Source organism: Malaya genurostris, chromosome 2 (genome assembly GCF_030247185.1).
Source record: "Malaya genurostris strain Urasoe2022 chromosome 2, Malgen_1.1, whole genome shotgun sequence".
In the NCBI taxonomy this organism is placed as follows: Eukaryota; Metazoa; Arthropoda; class Insecta; order Diptera; family Culicidae; genus Malaya; species Malaya genurostris.
The window spans coordinates 21,989,073-22,015,226 of NC_080571.1; the positions used below are offsets into that span (position 1 = coordinate 21,989,073).

A 26,154-nucleotide genomic window follows, 5' to 3' on the forward strand; every position below is an offset into this window, starting at 1 on the left:
CTCTGGAAAAATAACAACAATCTAAACACTTGTTTTCGAATTATCAGTTCGGTAATGTTTTTACGGAATAATTCATCACTTTAATCAAAATTACCGATTTATCCGCTATGCTTACATAAATTGACGTATTCCGCTTAGCTTTTTACAGAAATTCGGCTGTCTAAAATACATATACCGAAAACTTGATAATTTTGTACCGAACAGTTTTCACTTTGAAATAATTCGGTAGATTTGAAAAAAATAGTACTGAACGATCAGCAGTTTATCAGTTTTTAACGGATCGCTCGGTAAATAATAGCGAATCCAAGTTGTCAGCACGCCATATTGGTTTTTAGTTGAATTTGATCAAAGTGAATAAAATGGTGTCAATTTTGAACAAAATTCAACGTTTAGATGCTTCGTTATTCGAACTATTCAGTAAGTAATATCATTTATTTTACAACATTTCAGATTAACAAGGAATAGATGCAATGTAGAAGAGCTTGGATGACATGTCTTTTTATATATCAGTTATCATGATATTCTTCCTGACGCTGTTCATTACGATTGTACCATTTCGAAATGTAATATACTATACAGTCGATTTTGGTCTTTAAAAAGGCATATCTTAGACAAACATCCACGAGATCCGAATTTTAAAAATGAACTTCACGTGAATTCTCCGTTGTTTCAACAGGCAATTGAATATGACGAACTAGAGGACAATGGATCATTAAATTCAACAAATAAAGAAATTGAACTCAAAAATAGATGAATTTAGAAACATGATCGCATTGAGTATTTGTCATCCTAAAGCAGATTCTGGTTTTCCTATAGGAGCAAGATTTCGTTGTGCCAGTGCTTTAAAGTGTTCAATTTTAGAAGCCACCCTGCAGAAAAAAATGTTTTATTTGTTCATAATGAACACAATGTTTGGAATTGGAAGGCTAACTACAACTGGGGAATGTTTTCGACGAAGTATGGAATTCGTATAAAAATAACATATATTTTCAAATAAATATTTAAATGCATTCGAAGTTCAATTGTTTTGTTTTCTGTTTTCTGAAATTTCAAACATAAAAACTCAATTAAATTCATTCAATTTATTTCATACTGTGCAGAACTGTAGAAATTACAAAACTAATCGGTTGTTTTAGAATCTTCCCGTGCTGGTCAAACAGTATAATATTGACCGAATACTCAGCTCGAACAAACTTCAGCTTCACTGAACGTTCGTCAATAAATAAATTACTGAACTGATTGCGGGACGTTCAGCTGTGTAAAATTCGGTAAAAATATTGCTGAGTTCGGTAAAGGAAATTAAGTGTGTATGCCTGCAATTTCAATGTATTTTGTACAAAGCTTTCGTCGTTCCTTCCGGAAGTGAAAGTTGAAATCTCAGTTCGCCGGGAAAATTATAAACAAGCAGGATGGCACAGCTATGGTATAACAAATTGTCATATGGACATACGCTGTTTAAATTGCAGTAATTTGCTCGCAAGTACGTCTGTGTTTAATGAACGATACCCTGAGATCAATTGTAATGCTCTGATTGTGATGGAAACCATAAAACCATTATTAACAATGTTCTATCAGATAAAAAAATTGGAGTTCTCGTGTCATAAAATTCAATTTGAAATTATTGAATGTACATATACCTTAGCAAAATACTTTACATATACTTTAACAAAACCGTTTAGCTACCACGACTGGCTTTTCTAAAGACCAATTTTTTTCTTATGTATTTGTTAGTCAATAAATAATAGGTACATCCGTCATGTCATCACATTTTTGAAATGCAACATGTTTCAATGCGTTGGCGAGAAAAAAATTTAAATAAAACGCACAAGATATCGATCTATTTTTTTCTAATAGGATTCTAAATGCTCGTGCAGTAACCAGGAAAATAATCAGAAAGTACTAGTTCTTCATGATGAACTCTCCGCTGGTTTTACCCCGGTTTTATTTCCAACAGCTCAACTAATTTATCTTATATGAGGAATCCTTCTACAATTCATCTGATTCTACCAGATCAATGTAACATTTGAAGTAAACTGACTTTAATTCAGACCATCTACCAATAACATTCAGGGTTTTAAATTAAGCAATAATTAGTTCAATTAGTTATATATTCTACTATCTTAGAACTAGTTGGCTAGCATACAGATCTTATATCGAAAGCAATGTAAACCCTGAAATTGTTATCGGAAATATTGATACAGCCATACATAACTTAAATCATTACATTATTGAAGTTAGGGGTCTAACAGTTGCAAAAGTTCAAACTAAATTCAATTCTCCTTCATCTACATCAATATCAACGTTCTTGTGATCCTACTATGGAATAGTTGAGGACCTTTAAAAGAAAATTAAACATAGATTCACTGAATAAATCAATCCATATTTCAAATCATTCTAAGGTTTTATACTGGTCATCAGAAACCAATTTCAACACTCAAAGAAGGGGCTCAAATACTCCCTGAAAACGGTGAGTAAGATCGAAGTCAACAACTTTTTCAATTTTGTGAGTCCTATTGACATCTCAAAGAAATATGAACATAACACAAGTATTGTCTCAAAATGACATTACTGAGACAAATTATAATGAAATAAGGACAATCATTAGTAAACTAAAAAACACGAAGGCTTCTTAGAATTTTCAATAATTTAAAAAAAAATGCTACCTTGAGGCATTGCCATTAATTTTGCAAGTGTGTTGAATACTTATTCTTATGTCGTATAATTGGGGTGTAGGCCCAATTTTCAATGGGAACCTTCCCAAAGAACCTGTATGGAACAATAAGTTGTTTCAACACCTTTACTGAACATTTTGCTCAAGCGCAAAATTAGGTATTTCTCCTACTATTTACTTGTTGAAAAAAAAATCATGATGCTAACCACTATTACTCATATATGGGCCAGTTTTCCCGGTTTTTCACTAAAATTCTCAGCTTTTTCTCGATGAAACCTGCCACTCTGACATTTGTAGTTTTATTTTAAACTTGGTAAAACTTTTACCGAAACTCCGCACTAGATGTTGCCGCGCTGTTTACCAGTATAAGAAAACAATTTGGACGAATTTTTTTGTGTATGTTTGTTGAACACGTCCAAATCAATAAGATTTATAAAATATACATAATGAATTTGAAATTCTCAAACATTAAACAATATCTATCTTGAAAACAAAAACTAATACAATCCAAAGAATTCGACCACGCAGTCTGACAGTTCGAAACGTGACAGCCGTCGTGTGAACTCCTTTGTTATCATACTCCCATGCTCACACGACAATTTTGACAACAATAACAACATATTCTCTTAGGGAGAGCGAGTTCAACTGTCGTGCGGAGAGCATGGTGTTCTGACAGGAACCCGTGTTTGGTTCCCTGATAATATGCGCTCCTTGTGTAGAGCACAGCGAAAAGTGTCAAAACTTATCTCACATCCAACAGGACACAACGCGACGACGACGTTATGTAATCGAACAAACAAAAAAATAATAAAAAGAAACGATATCGCACACCTGTGTGTTGTTCCGTTTGAGGTCGGTCACTGGCAGCGCTGTCTCGCTACTTCGAAATACTTACATTGAACGTTGCACTTTTGTGCTCCCGGTCCTTCGGGCATTTGTAGGTGATGGCTTCCTCCAGAAGCGCTTTGAGATCACTCTCCGCCATGTTATCGATCTGTGTTTAGGTCGAGAAGAAACAAAGAAAGAAAAAAAGAGAAGAAAAAAAAAGGTTCAGATTAGTGGATCTGCTGTCTGTTGCATTGCCAGTAATAGAATTGCTAGCTGATAAAGTCGATAAACCGAGGGTGTTTAATCCCCTTTTAGCATTTTATTGAATTCTTATTTTTTTTTTTGCACGCGTGAGAACGAACCACTCAATGACCTAACCTTGCATTGTACGAGATTTGCAGAAGCATCAGAAGCCACATCGCTATCGGCGTTCGTCGTCGGTTGCAGTTCCGTTCGAAGGGTACAGATTACGTCTATGATATCAATCATTTCGTGAAAATTGTACACGGTATCCATTGGGAAAGTGTGTTCCCGTCCGAGAGTTTCGTGAGCAAACAGAACCAAACCTCACACACACGTGATCGAGCAATCCGAACTCGTCCACAACCGACATCAAATCACTGTTTTTTTCGCTACTGCAAGCAGCAGCAGTGACAGAAAAATTGACTATATACAACACAACAGGCAATGAGGTTCGTTTTCGACTACTTTTTTTTGCGTCACACACGGAGGGGGCTCTTTCTTTCGCGTTGCTGGCAGGCAGTGACTGGTGGCTCGTCCGATGTTCGACGAAACAGAGCAGTGCCAGGCATGTGAGACAAAAGAGCAGTAGAGCCCGGACCAAAAGTTCCAAATCATATGTTCTGGGGACATGCGCAAATGCGGTGCCACACAATTTCGATTCGATTCGGAATTGACAAATCGTAGAATGACGTTTCGAGTTGAAGGATATAAAAAGCTTTTCGTTTTTATCGTCACCAACCTCGCTGCTTGTCTTCGCAAATCATTACGTTTATTGGCGGGATCGCATTTTCGCAATAGGCGATAAACGAAAAATGCCGGTCTCACTTTTCATTGTCCCCATCCACAGTCTTTTGTGGATTAACAATGGTTCTCCTGTGTCGTTCTGATAAATCGTAATTGTGGCGCAAAAAGCCGTGTGATGGTTCGACAGATTTTGCACAACACTCAGCACAAAATAGGTGCGATAAGATAGTGATCGCCACTTCGCCAGTCGGCCAGTGATGAGTAACGTTACTTTCGTTGCTATTTTTGAAGGGAAACATTTGGAGCTATTATGGGGAATCTGACTCAGAAGGTCCGATCTGAATGACGGCTAGGATTCAGTTTATCATATGTCGACAAAGGAAACAATGGTCTACCGTCTAGAAAGATCAAGCAGTACAGAAGAGAGATGCAGCAGAAGCGGTTCTTATACGAGAGAACATGTCAAAATAATAAACAAATACGATATTTTCCAATGATTCTCAAAGAAGTCCGTTCCGCCCACTAATGGGCGCTTCTTTATTACAAGTGGGCAATCAGATCCAGACAGATAATTGCGGCGCAAGTGAGTCATAGTCAGTGGGTGCAAAGAAAAGTTGTGACGAGAAAACAAAGGTAAATGGAATGTTTGAACAAATGTTTTTTAACTAGCGATACATTTGTTAGAAAAATTCTCATAATCAAAATGTTTAACATAAACAGCTCGAAAAAATCATGTGATTCTACATCTGGCAAATCATGGTCAGGAAAATTGTGTGATTTGAAAATTGCGTGGATTGAAAATCGATGAAACACAAATAAAAAATCTGTTTTAATCCACCTAGTGGTGTAATGATGCCTTTCTCATATTACTTATGTACTGACAAGATTTTTTTTCAAACTTGAATGATATCAAAAACTTTCTTTGGTGAAAACTACCATCACCTTTTCGATTTGTAAACAGCTATGTCAAGTTAATATAGATTTAAATGTGGCAACCCTGCACGCTAAGGAGTGTATCGAAAATAAGCTATCCACAATTTTTTCTTTCAAACTATGTTAAAAAGGATATTTTATTCAAACTAAAAATTGATCCTTTATTGTACGAGGTTAAACTTGAGCATAATGAAAGCCGGACGAAATTTAAGTTATTCCTTCACGAATTTTCGAACTTTTGTCGAACGCTCTTCATCAAGATCCGGACAAGTGTTGCATCGCATTTTTTGGACGCTTGAGCCCAAATTTTTTTAAACTCTCGCATGTTCCCAGCTGCCTAACCAGTCTTCTTCAAGACCCTCTTCACGATTGCCCAGTAACGTTCGATGGGTCGAAGCTGAGGGCAATTTGGTGGATTGATAATTTTCGTACCGAAATGTATACCCTTTTCCGTAAGCCAATTGAGAGTGGTTTTGGCATAGTGAGCCGACGCTAAATCCGGCCAAAACAGTGGAGCTGTACTATGCTTCTTTTATAAAGGAAGCAATCTCTTCTGGAGACACTCAGATCGATAGATTTCTGCATTTTTAGTTCCGGTAGTGTAAAAAATGGATGACTTCAAAACAACGGGAACATATTGCTTGCCATATCAGTACCTTTCGACCGAATTTCTCCACTTGAATCGACCAGTCCGCATCGCTCACATCCTCCCCAACGACGACAGTAAAGTATTGTGGTCCTGGAAGGGTTTTTGAATCCTCCTTTACACAAGTCTCATCGTCCATTAAAACGCATGCATCCGAACACTGCAAAAGACGCGAATACAATTTCCGGCCCCTTGTTGCTGCTCGCTTCTTCTGTTCTACACTTTGTTTCGAGATTTTCTGCTTCTTGTAGGTCTTCAGGTGATTTCGCCTATTGATTCGCTGGATCATTCCGACACTTGTTCCTGCTTTTTTGGCCAAATCACGTATTGACATTGATTTGTTCTTCATGATTAGAGATACCACTTTCTGGTCCAGTTTCGGGTTGTAAGAAGCGGGTTGTCGGCCTCTTCCTAATAGCTCATCCTAAGAATAGTGTTCCCCAAACTTATTATTTATGGTTTTAACACTGGCATGATGAATTCCAAACCGCTTCGCCAATTTTTGTATAGTATTACCCTTTTCACTTAGCCATGTGCCCAGAACCTTAAATTTCACTTTCTTTTCAATACGCGACATTTTGAAAACGCAGAACTTCAACCGCACAAACAAGTAAACAAACGAAAGCTGACAGCCAAACGCACAGCATGCTGTGATCTGAGCATAAAAAAAACATCACAAATACATGCGTACAACACTCATGTATGTGGATAGCTTATTTTCGATACACTCCTTATGGCTATTGCGTATTGAACTTCCGACATCTAAATATCATCATGTTCAAGTGAAAATCACTGCATGGCTGGTAATCGTGAAAATGATCATTCATAATCAGGTGTGAGTTTATTCAACGTCACTATAGTAATATTGAAAGGAAAGAAAATTTTCCCATATTTTTTGTTTTGAATTGGTTTGAAACGTTGTTGTTGACAATTCTTTTGATAGTGTAGTGGAAACTACACAGATTGTTTAACATTACACACAATTCTCCTTTGAATGTTTAGATGTTGGTTGCAATATTGAATACTCTGAACGTTGATTTTCTCTAAAATTGAGAAAAGAATACTCTATGTCAATTAATTGACATATTGAAGCGGTATTGACAATAATATAGCCCTTACATGAGGCAATCTTATAGTCAATATTCAGTATTGTCAATACGTCATTCCCATTTGAATGCACACGATTATTCATCATCATTAGCATAGTCAAAATGTCGAGTATTGCCAATAGTATCACCTCATGTGAAAGCCACTAATCATTTGGATTGACAATAATACTGACACGAGCGCACACTGTGTGCCTAAAAATTATATTATATTATTGAATAAAAAAAAGAACGGACACTCAAGTCAGCTCATGAGCCAGCACGCCAGTTGAATCACGAGCTGATTCTACCAAGCACACGACTCTCGATCTAGCAACAAGTCACACGATCGTGTGCTTTAGACTTCGTGTGCGTGTTTTCTGTTGGCGTGTTTTATATTTGAACTAGCCACGAGCTCTATCGATTTGGGTCTCTTTTCTTGCTAGCACACGCTCATGAGTGCTTTTTTTAATAACTATTTATTGGAATATGAGTTAACATTAAATTATTAGGATTTAAATTGGGTGTTCCGCCACAAGAGGTGACTTTTCAGCCCTAAAATGAGTCTGGTTTGAAAAAGTACAGCACATGAGCTTAATAGGCACACACAGCAGGTATAAAGCAGCTCGTGTGCTGAGCTCGGACATCACTGTCTAGAAAATTATATGTTCATTATCGTCTAGTATAGAAACACGGTCTTTAAAATAAAATTTCTGCACATATCCACTGAAATTCCACAGTAGAAAGTTCAAACGCGTTCATTTGAATCCTTGTCACATGATCACCCTTGGACCTCCGGATAGCATTACAGCAGATATTAGCTGAATTTCGAAGACCCGATAGAGAACAAATCGTATTCCGAGATTATCATTTCATCGAGCAATCCCGTTTCAATGCAATGTTTGCATCAGATGAATTCAAACATTTCAGAGATCTTATCAATAATACAAATTGTAAACAATAGTATCCAAACCTTCATTCTACAAAATCGGAAAATTATAACCTCTAAATATAGTATGATATATCTCACATCGAAATACCATTCTTAGATCGTCTACATATTTAAAAAAATATAACTTTATATAGTGAGATTATTTATAAGTAAATAACGCAATTTGATTGCGTACACCTTTTGTTATCACTTCCACTTCCGCTTTAATTTTACTCATATATAACAAAACTCTAATGAAGATATGTGGCAGTGAGAATAATGGCCGTCCAAACTTAGATTAAATAATTTACTGGAAATAATCGATTTATTAAGCATTAAATCTTGTAAGAAAAACAACCATTATTGAACGCAGAACGAGACTTCTCTTGCATTCTGCTACAATGGTTGTCTGTCTAAGATTGTAATTTCTCCCATTGAAGAAAAGGTCATTTACAGGATAATAAATTGAATGGATTTGTTTTCGAACTACCTCATTTGATAGTTATTGGTTGAATGAAGTTCTTGCTTACAGTAGCAATCGGATATACGATTGAAAAATCATTCCGCTGTAGTTGTGAATCCTGTAATTTTCCAGAACCAACATAATTATTATTTCGTTGAGTGATTATAAATATATTTTCTTTAAATCGAATATTTTCGAAGTGTCAGGGAGTTAACTCAAAAAAATTTCGTGATAACACCAGGTCTCGTTTAACGTCGAGATCTGGTGTTATCTCGATTTTTTTTTAGTTAACTCTCTGACACTTCGAAAAAAGCGAAAAAATGGCGTAAAAAAACCTGCAATGGGACATCAGATCATTTAGTCAGGGCTCATGTCTTCTTTTAAAGCAATGGGACGTATAGTCGATCACCATATCAGGTATGCTAGTTCAACTGAATGAAATGTCGGGCGGTTCTATAAACCAGTTCGAAAGAAAATTCGAACTGGTTTATAGAATTGAATTATTCAGCTTGAAGAAACTGGTTCTAACAAAGTTTACGAAAAAAGTGTACAATTCAAATAAAATAAGAGCTCTGCAAGTTACGACAGCTTACAGTGAGACGTACACGGAACCGCAACATTGTCTAATTTTAAGTACTTTTCACCAAACTTGGGAATTAGTTAAGTAGTATCCATAAGACACATGCAAAAATATGTTATTTTTATTTATTTATATCATTTATTTTAACAGTGAGTTATATCTGCTCAACGCTTAAGTCATATTGACTCGATTTCAGATTGAACGTAGTTTACTTATGTCGTTTTTGTTTGAAAACAAACTAAAACTGATCAGGGTTAGGTTTGGCATCGAGTGAGAACGACATTAGTTTTAGCTCATTGAACAAAACTCTAGCAGTTGGGCGATTTTGCTTCTTGTGTTTCGACAACAATGGAGAAAGCGAATGGAGGAAATTAAATAAAACGAAGTCAAACAATATGTAGACAGGATCATGATCAGGGATGCCAGGTTCACAGATTAATCTGTGTTTCACAGATTTTGAGTTTTCTGCACAGATCTTAAAAATGACACAGATTTTCACAGATTTCATTCTTGAATAAATCACAGATTTTGGAAATCAAGCACAGTTTAGCACCAAAAAGTACAGAGCGGTTGAGGAAAAAGGTACAAAGCGTGTTGGTAGTGAGACCTTTTTTTTTGCTCACCAAATTGATTTTGAACTGCTATTGGGGTACGGAAAACGGTCACAGATTTTCACAGGCAGGTTTTGGGTTTGATCACAGATTTTTGAAAAAATGACCTGGCATCCCTGATCATGATCACATCCAACACGGAACAAGTGGATGAGTTGCTTTTCTGGAAGATAGTTGCTAACGATTAAACAGCGATATTAGTCACCAATATTGCGACCTAGAAATGGTATGAATGATGAAGGTAACCGTTTTAGTAATTTAACAATATATTTTCAAAGAAGCAACCGTAATTTCGTCGTTGCAACATCGGAAAACTATTGCGTCTATTCCAGTTTTTGTTAACGATCAGTACTGAATTGATTACATTGGTAATTAGAAAGCACAAGAGGTGTCGGCACCGTATGACCCGCTTCTATAACTTATTCTTTTCTTATTATTGTACCCTTATATTACAATACAATAGAGCATAGTGCTACTGATTAGTTTCCTAAATGAATTCTAATCAGAATCTTCCAACTGTTCATCACATTCAACAGAGCAGCGACCGCTGCAGAAACAACCAAAACAGAACAACAACAACAACAAGATTCGCCCATCTCGCTCCGAAGCACGGTGCCACTTGCACATTTTTTGACACATCGCCATGTTTGTGGAGACTTTTTACGGACATCCCTCTGTCTTTCTCTCTCCAACTCTTTGTGTGCTTTGTTGTATTGCCTGGCACCAAACCAATACATCAAAACCTATACAGTCATCACCGTCCGTCTTCGGCATTGTTCAGTCGGTCCGTCGGTCGGTCGGTCTGTCGCTTTGCAACACTGTCTCGTTCCGTAGTATACAATGGCAAAGGAAATTCGAAAACATCGAGGAACACGAGCATACCATCATCGCACAACCGTGTGTGCCGACCGTACCAGTTTCTCTCGCTGGCTGACACACAAACACACGCATACATCGATACAATTGGGGGGTCTCGACTTTGATGCGTAACCAGTTACACACGCACACACACATTCGCGTCTGGCTGCACTTGCCATCGATGATCAAGTTAGCAAAGTTAGCCGCAGCAGGATGACGAGTTCCGCCCGACGCTGGAACTGGTTGGAATTGTGACAATTTCATAACATAAACATATATTGAAGAAACAAAAAAAAAGCGATGTTGCAAAAATTTTGCTCGAGCCTATCTAATAAGAATAGTTTTAAACGCTAATTGGAATACGGGCGAAATTGTGTAATAATTATGGTCGTCGTAATGCTGGCAACCCGAATAGAAAACGTTGTACAAAAACAATGTGATTTTCGATTACAGAACCATTCAAAACTTCTTCGTTCTGAATGAGAACATTTTTCAATAAATTGTTATAAACAATTTTAGGCATCATTGTTACAATAAAATGTACAGGTTGATAATCATTCCACTGCAAAAGGACCTAACTGCAAAGGAGATCCTCTCTTTGAGCACTTTCTTTTTCGATTATTACGGATCTCTTATAGATTTTTTTTCAAACTTTGCAATATCAATTTTCTCAAAATTTGAAAACAACGCGGAAAATTATTTACTGTCGCTTGGGTTTTTCGCGAAAGGGCGACGATTTTGAGGTGGTCAGGCACATATCTTCAACCAGAGATGTATATCTCCTCTGTGTGACGAAGAGCAAGCAAAATTTCTCCCCTCGCACTGACAACTTCAACGAGAGCTCTTCTCTTTCACATATATACACCACTGTTGTATAAAGTGTGCACGCATCATGAGTGCGTTTGTTTATTTCCTTTTATCTCTTCCACTGAATCGCACCAAAGTGCTAGAGCATTAGCTAATAAATTCTCTGAGGTGGATGCAGATACTTTCACAGAGGTGTACACACCGGTGAGCATTCTGGTGTATGGTTTGCGTAGAAAAAGCGTGGGGCACGAAAATCAGCAAAATAAAACAATTTATCGTTCAATTTTCAGTTTTCATTGCAAATTTTTCATATCAAGGCCAGATCTACTCTCTATTAATTGAAGTTCACATAAGTGTTCGCTCACCATCACGCGCCAGTGGTCACTTGGGTGTATTTAGACGAGAGCGCGTGAGAGCGATTCATGCGAAGAGAATGTGTTTCACTCGCGCCAGATGCTTTAACCACAAGCACACACTCAAATGTTGTCTATTCGACACTGAGAAGAAGTGCGCTTTCCTCTTTGTGCGATGCTTCGTTTTTTGCATCCTCGGTGTGGACAAGAATCTGACGCCTGCGTGTATCACTCTGGTGAAATGTCATCTCTGTCTTCAATTGAATGTTATAAAAGGGGAACCGTGGTCGAGAATCGATCATTTCTTCTTGTGCGTTGGATGGAAGCAGACGTCGGGGCGAGAAGCCTTCCGATCGTCAAGGCGAGAAAACGCATTAAACCAGTTTCGGTTTTATTTATTTTATTTTTTTGAGAAATTTTGAAATCCGAAATGAAATAATCGACATCAAAATTCTCTAAGGTGCTATTTGGAATTATTGCAGTGCAAATTTGTGTGTCAGAATGTTTAATGTAACTAATTTGTACTGTAGTTTAGGTGTATCGTTTCAAATTCCAGTAGTGCAAAAGGGCAAAACTTGAACAATTCACACAACCGATCAACTAATTGATATTCGGAAGTATAAAAAAGTAGTGTCAGTTTTATTCGTATTCACCACATCCAGTTATGTCTCTGACATTACACATCTGTACTTTTCCTATAAATTTTACAAAGAACTGAGTGTCAAATATAAAATCAAACTGGTAATTCACGAAAGAAAACGTAAACAAAAAGAAACTATCTTACAATTGAGTCCACCTTTTTAGCAACACGATTTTTGACAGATCACCCGCGAATCGTGTCTCGTGTCGTTGTCAAACTTGTTCAGTTTTGTTTATAATTTCATTATAAATCGTCGTTCGTTCTACAATTAAATCATGAATGTGAGCTGCCAAAGTTGGGGGAAAATCCATTTTTTCATCGAAAAATTGTGCTCAGCGATGAGGCTCATTTCTGGTTGAATGGATACATCAACAAGCAAAATTGACGCATCTGGAGTGAAGTATTGCAAGAGCTACCAATGCATCCGAAAAAAGGCACTGTTTGATGTGGGTTATGGGCCGGTGGCATTATTATATCTATCGTTCTATCGATTAAAATAAAGATTTCATCAATTTTCTCAATTTTTCTGCGATACTTTTTTAACAAATCTTATACCTCTTACAAAATCACACTTTAATTGCGAGTATGTGAAACAATATATTCAACGTTGAAAAAAATTTAGTCATCAAAATACAATGTTCCTAATACTTTGAAAGATCATTGTACCAGTTATTGGTTTAACTTGGATCGAATTCATACGAAAAACAACAACAACGAAAAATTAGAAATTGTTTAATCTCGTAATCCAACAATTTTGGATCCATATTTTCCTGATTTCAAGAAATCAATCCGACTTTACAAACTTCGTTTGACAGCTATCAGTGTTTTTTTTACATGTTCATTTCTATTTAAATTGATGAAATTAGACGTTTTATCGTCACTGCTAACCTCATTTATTTTACCATTCAGCACTACTGTTCGATAGGCAACTTGGTTTAACATAAGACATTCATAAGGCAAAGGTCATGTAGGCAGTATTGCTTTCACTTTTTCGGCGGAGATCTTTTTGTTAGCAGTGATGAGATAAAAGATAAATCCCACGCCAACTTACGAAGTTAACATTTTGAAAGTATATGGAAATGAATTGAATTTCCATTCTAAAACAATAAAATGTTGGAATAACATTCTCTCAACATAATTTCATGGTAAAAATTTGAATTGGTGAATACAGATAAATGCAGGTTTTTCATTCAGACTAATACAGATTCTCTATGAAAATATCTGGCATCCCTGGTTCAACATCAGATAAAGTCCATCACGCAGAGAAATTGAGCATGTTTAAAAAAACAAAACAGTTAGTAGATTTTTAAATTAGATTTATATTCATTTCAAGCTAGAATATGATTGTTGCAAGCCAATTTCTCCCTTCAACAAAAACAATGATCTCTGTCTGATTTGAATAAAAATATTGGTCTAACCAAACCAAAAATATATTTGTTCCGACTGAGTTTATTTTGGAAATAAACTGACTATTTTTTACATGTCAACCAAAGTTGAGTTTATGTTATCGGCAATGTCCTCGTTGAGTCAATCCTGCTATACCTTTATATCAAGAAAAAACTAGGCTCAATTTATCTATGATATTATTTGTGTAATGATACAACTAAATTTACTGTTTAAATGAACCATGTTAGTTTTATTTCATATAAACCAGAACAATTTTTACTCGCCCGTATAAACCACAGCATTTTCATAAGTAAAATTAGATCTGCTTCTTTTATTTCCTAGGGGGGTTTCAACAATTCAAGTGTATCTATTGATAATTAAGTATATTTTAGAAATTTGCATAACATTACATAACACATTTTCTTTGCAAAAAATATTTGATACAGGTTCTCTATTTTGACCGGACTGATGGAGCACCGAATCGTTCGGATGCTATAAAAATAAAAAAACAGGCTTGTTTGCGGAATGTGAATAACTCGACCGTGTAGCAACGGGAATGAAGAAACGATCAAATGTCTTAAAAAACTGTTTTTGAGAAATTTTTTAACCAATTTAAAACGAAATAAAAGTAGTATAAAATATAACCTTGTAAATTAGTTTGATAGAAATCATTTTATTCTTAAAAACAAACAAAAATGTATGATTTCAACAAACAATAGCGTTAGTTGAAATAGCTAAATTTAGGTAATTTATTTCAAATGGAATGATTGTGATTTTAAAGCGCAAGAATTCTTAACTTTATATCTAAAGTTCGTTCATTCATAACAAATATTTCAAATTTCACTGTGAAATTGTTTGTCAAGAAATTGACAGGAACGCACAAGTGAAATATTTGTTGTTTTTATCAAAATATCTGTAGTTTCAAGCAGCAATGTTTTCTATATCAAACCAGATTTTCTTTTGTCACTATTTTAAAAAATCGTTGCGTCAAACCTAAATTTGGTTATATTTACAATTTTTTTCTCTGCGTGATGTAAGCTATATTACCAGAGATGCCAGGTCTGCAGATTGGTCTGTTAATCTATTTCAAAATAAGCTGCAGACACACTTTAGTTGCAGACTTTCTAAAATCGCGGTTTTCGCAGTCATTTGTCAAAGTTTACAGACTTGTCGCGGTCTATTTTTTGTCGTGAATACGATTTACTTTACTATGGGGCCCCTTTTTAGAATTTATCTTGTACCAGAATGGGCAGAACTTTATCGCAAATATCTCTTGATGTACCTAACCCAACACCATATTTTTGTCGTGAATACGACTTACTTTACTATGGAGTGCCTTTTCAAAAATAGCCATATGGAAGAATGGGCAGAACTTAATCGTGAATATCTCGACTTATATTAAAGGCAGCAGCATAATTCTTTCACCATTTCATCAAAAATATGATCAGGAATTTAGGATAATATTTTGAACAGTGTGAGATAACCACAAACAACTCAAATATTAGGTTTTCTCAAATTTTGAAAACAATGCGGAAAACTCTTTACTTTTGCTTGGCTTTTTCGCGCAATGACGACGATTTTGAGGTAGTCAGCCACATATCTTCAACTGACTGCGTATAAAAGGGGAACCGTGGTCGAAAATCGATAATTTCTTCTTGTGCGTTGGATGCAAGCAGACGTCGTGGGACCAGCAGCTTTGGAGAGTGCACCTTCTGCGTGGTTAAAAAACTTCAAACGCTTAGAACACATCTCTCATTTGGACTTGTCTTCAGGTGGAGCAGTCGGCAATGAAAGCAGACCTTTTGCGTGGTATAAAGCCTCAAACGCTTAGGTCGTGCTTTCATTTAGACTTCAATCGTCGGGAGCAGCGGTCGTCAATAATGAGAGCAGACCTTTTGCGTGGTGCCAAACCTCAAACGATCGGATCGTGCTCTCATTTGGACTTCAATCGTCAGGTGGAGCAGTCGTCAATGAAAGCAGAACTTCTGTTCTTGGTTCTAAATTTAGTTCTTGAACTCAGGTCCAGTTCCTTATTCTAGAATTCTATTCGGTTCTTTTCAGAACCATAATAATACTCAAAGAATTATGCGAAATTTTGCTTTACTGTACTTTATACAACCCATTTTGATGGTCGAGGCGAAAAACCGTCTTCAAGTTTCGGAGCTTAGCTCCGGGTTTAGAATTCAGAGCCTGTGTGCTGAACTGGATTCTGGAAAAAGATTTCGGAACTGATTTAAGTTTCGAAATTGTAGTTCTAGAACTAAAATCCAACTGAATTCTGAGTCTGTTCTAAGTTCTGAATTTAGTTCTTGAGCTCAGGTCCAGTTCCTAATTCCAGAATTCTTCAAATTGGTTCTTTTTAGAACCATAATAATACTCCTAAAGAATTATGCGAAATTTTACTTTACTGTACTCTATACGGCCCATTTTTATTATAAAGAATTATCTAGTTATTTCATTACATTTAATTGCGTTTCAGGATGTTTAATGTAACTAATCTGTTATTTAGTCTAGGCGCATCGTTTAAAATTCTAGTAGTGAAAAAGGGGAAAGTTGCACAATTCACACAATCGATCAACTACCAGTTCGAATTCGGAAGTATGATCAGGAATTTGTGATTAAATTTTCAACAGCGTGAGATAACCATAAATAATTGAAAACCAACGTTTTCTAAGACTTTTGGAAATGATGAGGAAAATGCATCACACTTGTTTGTCTTTTTCGCACCCAGGCGACGGTTTTGAGGTAGTGAGACGTATATCAGTCCCGATTATCTGTTGGACGAGTATAGAAGATAAAATTTGATTGAAAATCATTCATTTCTTCTAGTGCTTCAGACGGAACTTGCTGTCGAGGTGAATTTCTTCCTCAAACATAACTAAGAACAAACCAAGTAAAACGTGGTACAAAACCTCGCAGAGCTAGTTTCCCTTCAAAGAAGATCGATTGCATCATACTGGACAACAATGGGTAACATTATGCAAAATCAGTCTTTCTAATGGCTCCGAATTTGATCTAAAGAACTATACAGATGACTTCGATAATTAAAACCATCAGTGTAGTGCAAATCTGGAATAATTTGATTAGCTTTGTGCGATTTTTGCAGTGCAAAACTCGCAACCGTGTTTAATATCTTAGATGATTACATAATTTCTGAATGGCAGAAATTAATCCGGTACTGCTCTTTGACAGTTTCTTTCACTGTAATATTCAAATCCATAATGAAATAATCAACATCAAAATTATGTATGTTTTTATATAGAACCATAATTGTATACCCAAAGAATTATGCGAAATTTTCCTTCACTATACTGTATACGGTCCATTTTTAACCAGTTGTAGTTTGCAGTAGAATTTTTTGATTTTCTATATAAAATGCATAGCACCGATTCAGAATAGATTCGAACTCAACTCGTCACTTTCCATCACGAACGTCTCCATAAAGGGTTTTTTTAGAACCACCATTATTTGATCATAAAGAACTATAGTGATTAGCTCTTAATATTTATTTGTATGTCAGAATGTCCAATGTAACCAAACTGTACTTCAGTTTAGGTGTATTGTTTCAAATTATAAAAGTGAAAAAGGGAAAGCTTGTACAATTCACACAATCGATCCACTAATTGATATTCGGAAGTAAAAAGAAAGAGTGTCAGTTTTATTCGTGTTCACGACATCCAGTTATGTCTCTGACATTACACACCCGTACTTTAGCTTCTTTTTTTACTTTCTCTGTCGATTATATTAGCATTATTATATAAACATTCGTTGCATAATTGGAAATATTCGATTTTATTTTAAGCACGAATATTTCGTAAGTAAACGCAAAAATTTGAGTTTATATCAGAAAGTAAATAAAGAGAAACTCTTGTTGGTTTATGTGCCCTTATGAAATACTCCCCATAAAAACTTCATGGGATTTAACTTTTCATGTTCTCACCTATAAGAACTTCACCAAAAAAGAACATGTTAGCATGTGCTCGTGGTAAACATAATATCATATTAGATTTTTGCATTCACGTCGTAAACGAAATTGGAGTCGTTCAGAACAGTTCAGTTTAATTGTCCAAATGTGCTCTGTTTTTCCGTACAAAAAAACCATTGATTTTAGAGCAGAACCAACCGATTTACAGATCTGCTTAGATTCAATACCGGTTATGTGCGACAAAATTTGGCTAACCACTAAATGACCAAACCTGCATCGGCCAGAAATAGTCGAAAACACGTTTTCGTTCGGCACGTCAGAAAAGACATTGCACTCCGTTGCAAAACAAAAAGTGTTCTGTAAGTAGCAGAAACTTTACGTCTGCTTGGCGGTTCAAATTGAACTGCCGAGTTTAGCACTAAGCAGTTCAATTTGAACTGCTCTGCACTGATGAGTCAAAGACGAAACGTAAAAATAAAAATAATAATAATAATAATAGATTCAATACAGTTTATTGCATTTTGATGACCAAAATTTTTTTTTTCAACGATACAATATATTCTCCTTAGAATTTACAATTGAATGAATTGTCTATAAAATCGAATCGGAAACAATTTATTTTTCTAGGGGACGGACCATTTTTTTCTTTGTATTTATTATAATAAAATATTTCAAGAATGTCCAATTTTAAGTTCAATCGAAGCAAACCTCTTGGGTCTGTGCGTCAATCTCTTGTCTTTTCGCAATATAAGGTACGAAAAGATAAAGGCCCAGCACTTGCAGTTTTGTTCCGAAAGGCTTGAAAATTTAACAAAATATTCTTGAAACATTTTAGTGTAAGAAAACATAAAGAAAAGATAAGCGATTTTTCGAAAGTGTTAGATATTAGTTATAAAGGGTGATTTTTTAAGAGCTTGAGAACTTTTTTAAACAATAAAACGCATAAAATTTGCAAAATCTCATCGGTTCTTTATTTTAAACGTTAGATTGGTACATGACATTTACTTTTTGAAGATAATTTCATTTAAATGTTGACCGCGGCTGCGTCTTAGGTGGTCCATTCGGAAAGTCCAATTTTGGGCAACTTTTTCGAGCATTTCGGCCGGAATAGCCCGAATTTCTTCGGAAATGTTGTCTTCCAAAGCTGGAATAGTTACTGGCTTATTTCTGTAGACTTTAGACTTGACGTAGCCCCACAAAAAATAGTCTAAAGGCGTCAAATCGCATGATCTTGGTGGCCAACTTACCGGTCCATTTCTTGAGATGAATTGTTCTCCGAAGTTTTCCCTCAAAATGGCCATAGAATCGCGAGCTGTGTGGCATGTAGCGCCATCTTGTTGAAACCACATGTCTACCAAGTTCAGTTCTTCCATTTTTGGCAACAAAAAGTTTGTTAGCATCGAACGATAACGATCGCCATTCACTGTAACGTTGCGTCCAACAGCATCTTTGAAAAAATACGGTCCAATGATTCCACCAGCGTACAAACCACACCAAACAGTGCATTTTTCGGGATGCATGGGCAGTTCTTGAACGGCTTCTGGTTGCTCTTCACTCCAAATGCGGCAATTTTGCTTATTTACGTAGCCATTCAACCAGAAATGAGCCTCATCGCTGAACAAAATTTGTCGATAAAAAAGCGGATTTTCCGAATGGACCACCTAAGACGCAGCCGCGGTCAACATTTAAATGAAATTATCTTCAAAAAGTAAATGTCATGTACCAATCTAACGTTTAAAATAAAGAACCGATGAGATTTTGCAAATTTTATGCGTTTTATTGTTTAAAAAAGTTCTCAAGCTCTTAAAAAATCACCCTTTATTTATAATTAGATATCGCCTTTCTTTGAAAACATCTGAAACGACTTTTTAAACAACCCACAGTCGGCTGTCAAATATGAACTACATTCATCTCTAGTTCATCTGGCAAGTTTTACCGAAATTGACATATCCGCCTCACAAAATAAGCAGAAATAAGATTGTTCGATAGTTATTAGATTTATTATCGTCACTCAATTTGTTTGACAATCCAACTGTAATGTTTACATGTCCGTAAGACATCTTGGTTCTACATAAGACAGGCATCACTTCTGAAACTTCAAGGATGAACGTTTGTTTATTTGTGGGGTCACGATAAAAAAATTTAATTAGTGATTGATTTTATTAGGCTCTACACGACCACGACATAACCTCACAAAATTCGCTGATTGATCATCGCAAAACCGCTGACGATGATTTGCTTACATGTTCATTTCAATTTGAATACGTGTTATTGGAAATCGGTTTACGTTTCGTCTTTGACTCATTAGTGCATAGCAGTTTAAATCGAACTGTAATGCACAATTCGGCAGTAGTTCAATTTGAACCGCTAAGCAGGTGTAAAAAGCAAAGTCCTGGCATTAAAATTCCTTTTGTGGAATTTGGCCTTTCTGTTTCAACAGACTTCGCAACCGATTCTTACTGTACAGAATCATTGCATGGATCCTACTGACACTGAGAATCCTTCCAAGTCGGGGCTCGAACATACGACAACTGGCTTGTAAGACCAGCGCCCTATGCATTGAACCACCAACCCGGGCCACCAGCAGGTGTAAGGTTACTGCTATTTGCATCGAAGTGCAATGTCTATACTGACCTACCAAACGAAAACGTGGTTTCGACTTTTCTGGTCGATGCAGCCTTGGTCATTCGAAACAACGGAACGTAAACATATTCATGGGCTTTGCTATGTGTCTGTCTAATGATAAACTTTGTTGCCTTGCGATCATGTAAACAGTACGACTGAGTTGTCAAATAAATTAAGGTTAGCAGTGACGGTAAAAAATCTAATTGAGGCTCGCTTGTGACAGTAAAAATCGTAAAAATCCAATTTATAAAATAATTTAAATTCGACAAACAAAATTTGATATGCAACACAGAAAGTAAACCCGGCAACCCTGCCGGAAACGTCAAAATATGGCTGATTCACAGAATTTTGCAGTTTCATTCATCAAAATACGTAGCGAAAATTTCATGCTTCGAAGCATCCCACAGAGACTGTATCAGAATTCAAGTGATGGTTTTTCGCTTTAATCACAGATGATTCTATTATCTATCTAGCAGAGAACTTTGACCAACTCGACCGTCACAGTCTCGCCATATCGTGTTGGAAAAAGGGGCGTTTTTTTCTTCTTTTCCATGCACCACAACCTCCAGCATATCTCGCCGACAATCAAATTGACAGTGCCGTAAATGGGCCACAAAGGCATTACTTACCTTACTGGTGTCCTGTTGGGCTGCCGTTGCGACCGGAACTGCTCCCGTCGAACCGTTTCCGGTGGCAGCAGTCGTGCTAGAACTGACCGAAGCTGACGTAGAATTGGACACAGCCGCCACCGTTGGTCCAGTGGCGACAGATGTGGATGAATGTTTCGTCACTGACGACGACGACGACGATGATGAGGACGTTTGCGATGCGCCACCGCTACTGCCGGTAGCCGATGTTAGTAGTGAGCTCGTTTCCGGCGTTGCACCACTGGCCACGGTGTTTGCTGCTTCCGCTCCAGACTTATCGGGGGCCTTGGGTTGACCCCCGAGCTCCGGAGACGGAGCCATTTTGGCGAGTGTGAAACGAAGAAAAAATATATCCGGAGTAGCGGGGCTTCTTTTTTTCCACTTGTCGCTCTGCTACCACTATTAGATTGCTTCGTTTTCTTTACTGAAAGATTACGAGGTTATTGGATGTGTTCACACCAGCAGTGCTGTCAAAATTCCCACTAACACACACCTGTGCTTTCACTTTGGAATCCCAAAATCAAGAGAAAGAAAAACGACTAAAAATGGGCCACTAATTTCTTTCCGAGAGGCCAGACTTTTTCTTCTCCTTAAACGACTATACTATCACGAATAGCTAAAAGGGAAAACAGTTTATCTGGCCGTCTCCAGACTAGAGCCGAGGAAACTTCCTAATCTACTCCGTCGTGCTACGAAACCAATTTGATTGCTGCTGACAGGACGTCATGTCTGAAAAAGTTTCACACTTCACTCATAGACCTCCAACTTTTCCACCGTTCACATTTTCCACGAGTTCTTACTACACTTCTTCTTGCATACTAATTTCCGCGAAATCCGAAATGAAAAAAAAATCCTCTGGAACGTTGAAAGATCGCGACGAAATCGCTGCTGCTGCGATGATTGTGTAGAAAAAAGAAAATGTCACCGCACGGACGCACACATGCACGCATTTGACTTATTATTCACACAACCGCACACATCTTACTTCCAACTTTACACGGCTACAGAACTCCACACTGCTGCTGCTGCTGCTTTTGACCGACACGGCTACGATTCCTGACCTGTAGTTGTGTTTGTAAGTTGGATGGTACGAGGAATATGGGGGTCTCAAAAATTTTCCTTTTTTCTACACTAGCCCCCTCCTAGTTCAATAGTAGTCTTCACTTTATTTGCTGTTGCAGCCCCATAATTCCTTCTTCTTTGTCTTGTACCCACTGATTCGAACAAGTTCTTCTTTTGCGAGTGAGTCGGAACATTCTGATCATTTTCGCAGCGGGGATTTTCTACTGTTATCTGCAAGTTCCGCACCAGACGAAAAATGGAAAAAAAATCTGCACTCTATTACACCGCACGCAAACCCAGTCCTTTTTCTTCCACCACCGATATCGCGAAAAGCACACTTGCTTTTCTTCGCACTAGTAATCTTCACGAGCGAATGGGGCAACGACGACGACGACAAGACTCGAGATTTTACTCGCTTTTCGCTACTGCAAATCGAGTACGGAAAAAGAGAACATTCGCCAGCAGTGTCGATGTGCGATGATGGCTTTTTGTCCGTGGGAGCAGTGCTGCCCGTACCGAATGGAAAAGTGGTGCTGCTGCATCAAAGGAAAATTAAACATACTGCAGTCGCTTTCAAGATTATTACGTTGTGGAGAGTTTTGTTTCTAGCTCCGCAAATTATGTGATTTTAGGGTTGCCTTACACGCACCGTAAAAATTGTATCAACAAATTGACGTGAACATTTCATAAGGGCACATAAACCAATGAGAGATTCTCTTTGATTACTTTCTCTTCTGTTAACAACACCTAAATTTTCACGTTCACTTACTAAATTTGCATATAGAATGAAAGAAAATATCTCCAGCTTTGTAATAGTATCATACATGCAACGAACAATTGCGTAATAACGCAGATATAATCGAAAGAGAAAGTAAACAAAGAGAATCTGTCAATTGTTTTAAGGCCCCTTTGAAATGTTCACGTCGAAATATGTATTTCCAAGATCCCATTGGAGACAACTTTTCCTATCCATAACCAAAAAGCCATCTGTCAACATCTACTTTGAGGAGAAATTTCCGTCTCAGTAGATGATTCTCAGACCCTCGACGGGTAGTGGTTGGGTTCGGGTACAGAAAACTGTATGTTTGTCGGGTTCGGCCTGGGAACGGGTGTCGATTTTTTCATTTTCAACGGGTACGGGTAAATTTTTATTTTTTCTTCGGGTGCGGATCGGACTCGGGTTTGGAAGGAAAATTAATCTAGGATTTGGATTAAAAATATCACATAAAGCTTTTCTTGACGTTTCGTCATAGACTCGTCAGTACCGAGCAGTTCAAATTGAACTGCTTAGTGCAAACTTAAACAGTTCACCTTGAACCGCTAAGCAGACGTAAAGTTAATGCTATTTGCAAAATGCTTTTTAATTGGCACCGAAGTGCCAAACGCTATGTACATCCTCTGTATTTTCCCTAGTAAATTGAAGATTTTCAGAGGCTCGTTGCCAGTCTGTGATAGATTTCAGAAATCTTTGAAAATCTGTGCAGCATATCGAAAATCTGTGAAACACAGATTAATCTGTGAAAAGACCAACACACAGTGAGCCGAAATTGAAAAAAAACGATTAAAAATCTACTATCCTTCGGTGACGATCAATGGCTAAGGTTTCTTGAAAAAAGTTACTCAAGCTTACATAACGCTTCTATTGGAGAAAACATTTTATTTTAAAAAAATAGTAAAAGTATAGTTTGATAGAATAATTATAGTAAAATATGTCCCCACATTTGAAACATTGAAAGAATCTGATGATCGAAAGTAGGAAAACAGATTCTCCTACAATTGTCGCCTTTTACGACATGGAAGCAAGAACCCAGCCCAACTAACCCAAAGTTCGGAATACAGATTCTTAATAACGAGAAAATTTACGCGGAACTTATTCTGTACTTTCAAGTTCTCAACAGTTCTACTTTTGTGGACTTTTGAGCAACGAGAAAATTCACGCGAAACTTATTCTGTACTTCCCAGCTGTCAAAATAACCACGTGTTTTTCGTGAGTAGTTCACGCGGAACTTAATGTGTACCTTCAAGTTCTCAAAAGTTCCATGTATTTATGAGTAGCAAGAAAGTATGTGTTCAGTAATTTTGGAACTTTTGGATCCATTCTTGATTATTTATTCACCGAATTCCACCCGTCTCTAGACTGCTCTTGTCCGGAGAAGGTTAATAGGTACTATAAATATCCTAGTGAATCCCAGCTCTTGACAAAATTATCATGTCTCAAGGATGTTTCACCTTTTCAATCTACACTTCGAATAATTCTCGACTTTTTAACTAGTAATACTTGTTCAAGTAACAAATCTCTCAAAACTTTGGTTTAACTTGAGCAAAATTCAGCGTATTTTGAAATGTTTAGCAGGAATTGTGAGATTAGCAGTTGTGAGTGAGTTTAGGACGATTGCACGAGATTAGCGAGTGTCAAAAAGTTTAACTGGAATCAGAGATGGCATTTCACCAGAGTGATACACGCTAGAGTCAGATTTTTGTCACACTGAGGATGAAAAAAACGAAGCACCGCACAAAGAGGAAAGCGCACTTCTTCTCAGTGTCGAATAGACAGCATTTGAGTGTGTGCTTGTGGTTAAAGCAGCTGGCGCGAGTGAAACACATTCTCTTCGCATGAATCGCTCACACGCGCTCTCGTCCAAATACACCCAAGTGACCACTGGCGCGTGATGGTGAGCGAACACTTCTGTGAACTTCACTTAATAGAGAGTAGATCTGGCCTTGCTATGAAAAATTTGCAAGGAAAACCGAAAATTTTACGATGAATTGTTTTATTTTGCTGATTTTGCGTGTCCACGCTTCATCTACGAAAACCATACAGCAGAGTGCTCACCGGCGTGTACACCTCTGTGAAAGTATCTGCATCCACCTCAGAGAATTTATTAGCTAATGCTCTAGCACTTTGGTGCGATTCAGTGGAAGAGGTAAAAGGAAATAAACAAACGCACTCATGATGCGTGCACACTTTACACAACAGTGGTGTATAAATGTGAAAGAGAAGAGCTCTCGTTGAAGTTGTCAGTGCGAGGGGAGAAATTTTGCTTGCTCTTCGTCACACAGAGGAGATAGACATCTCTGACTGGAATCGAAGGAACTGTGATTATTGAAGTTTCTATGCCCTGTGAAAAATAATCGGCGACCCTAGTGAAAAATGGGTGGCCCATATATTTCCTGATGAAAACAAAACAATATGTAAGAACGATTCACACGTGGCATCTGACATCTATCACCGGCTTGGAACGGTTACCGATCGACAACATTAATTGTAAGCAAATCATATGAAGGGACAAAACGTCGAGTTCGCGGAACATTCTGACGTCGGGTACGTGAGTAATATTCGGCTATAAAAATTATTTTTTTTTATTTATAACTATTTTTATTCAGGCCAATTTGCGTATAGCTTTACGTGGCCGATTTACCCATGTTTTTGTTACACAATATAATTTTTTTATTGTTGGATCTCGTTGTCACCCTTCTTCTAGGGGGAGAGGAGCTTCCATTTCCTTCTAGCGAAGATTGGAGGTCATTTTGTCCGTTGCTCATATCATCCATTGCTACATCGTTGGAATTGTGAGTGGTTTCCGTTTCCTTGTTTTCATTGTTGATCGCAGTCTTGGGTTCATTTGCAGTTGCTGTAGATGCGCTTTGTACATTGATTGCAGTTGATAGTTGGTTAGATGGTGAAGGTGCTTTTGAAACAGGAGCACTGCATTCACTAGTTTCCGTTGTTGAGCGGTTGTCCTTGTTTTTGTTTGTTTTGTTTGTTTTCGCAGTTTCAGTGCAAGGTTTGCCGTAGTGTGCAGGTTGTTCACAAAACTGACATGTAACCAATTGATTTTCATGAGTAATCAACGTTTTACACGGATGTATCCCGTCTTGACCACAAATGATGTAAGATGGAATTGCTTTACGTAGTTGCATACGTACCACTCGCACGCCATTCCGGATACCCGGGAAAAAATTCCGCCATACTTCCTTTTCGATGGAAAGAACTTCACCGTACTGCGACATACATTCCCGAACATACCCCTCGCTGGTCTGCGGGGGAAGGTCATGCACGCGTACTTCTATGGCATTGTCCACCATGTACACAGGGATTTTATATTTAACATTGTC

At 37.3% G+C, this 26,154-nt stretch overlaps 1 protein-coding gene across 3 annotated transcripts in view; it reads right to left on the bottom strand.

The window, feature by feature from the left end:
- LOC131432522 (uncharacterized protein DDB_G0283357) overlaps positions 1-26,154 on the bottom strand; it is a 52,912-nt gene that overhangs the window by 20,429 nt on the left and 6,329 nt on the right. The window contains exons 1-3 of one of the 3 annotated variants that reach the window (XM_058598848.1): positions 21,470-22,536; positions 20,959-21,400; positions 3,567-3,665 (exon numbers count right to left, since the gene is read on the bottom strand). In XM_058598848.1, the coding sequence (XP_058454831.1) occupies positions 3,567-3,665; positions 20,959-21,297 (438 nt within the window). In that variant the 5' untranslated portion in view covers positions 21,298-21,400; positions 21,470-22,536. Of the gene's footprint in view, positions 1-3,566; positions 3,666-3,877; positions 4,298-20,958; positions 21,401-21,469; positions 22,537-26,154 lie in introns of those variants that run through there. The other 2 variants (XM_058598850.1, XM_058598851.1) reach the window with 2 other exon arrangements.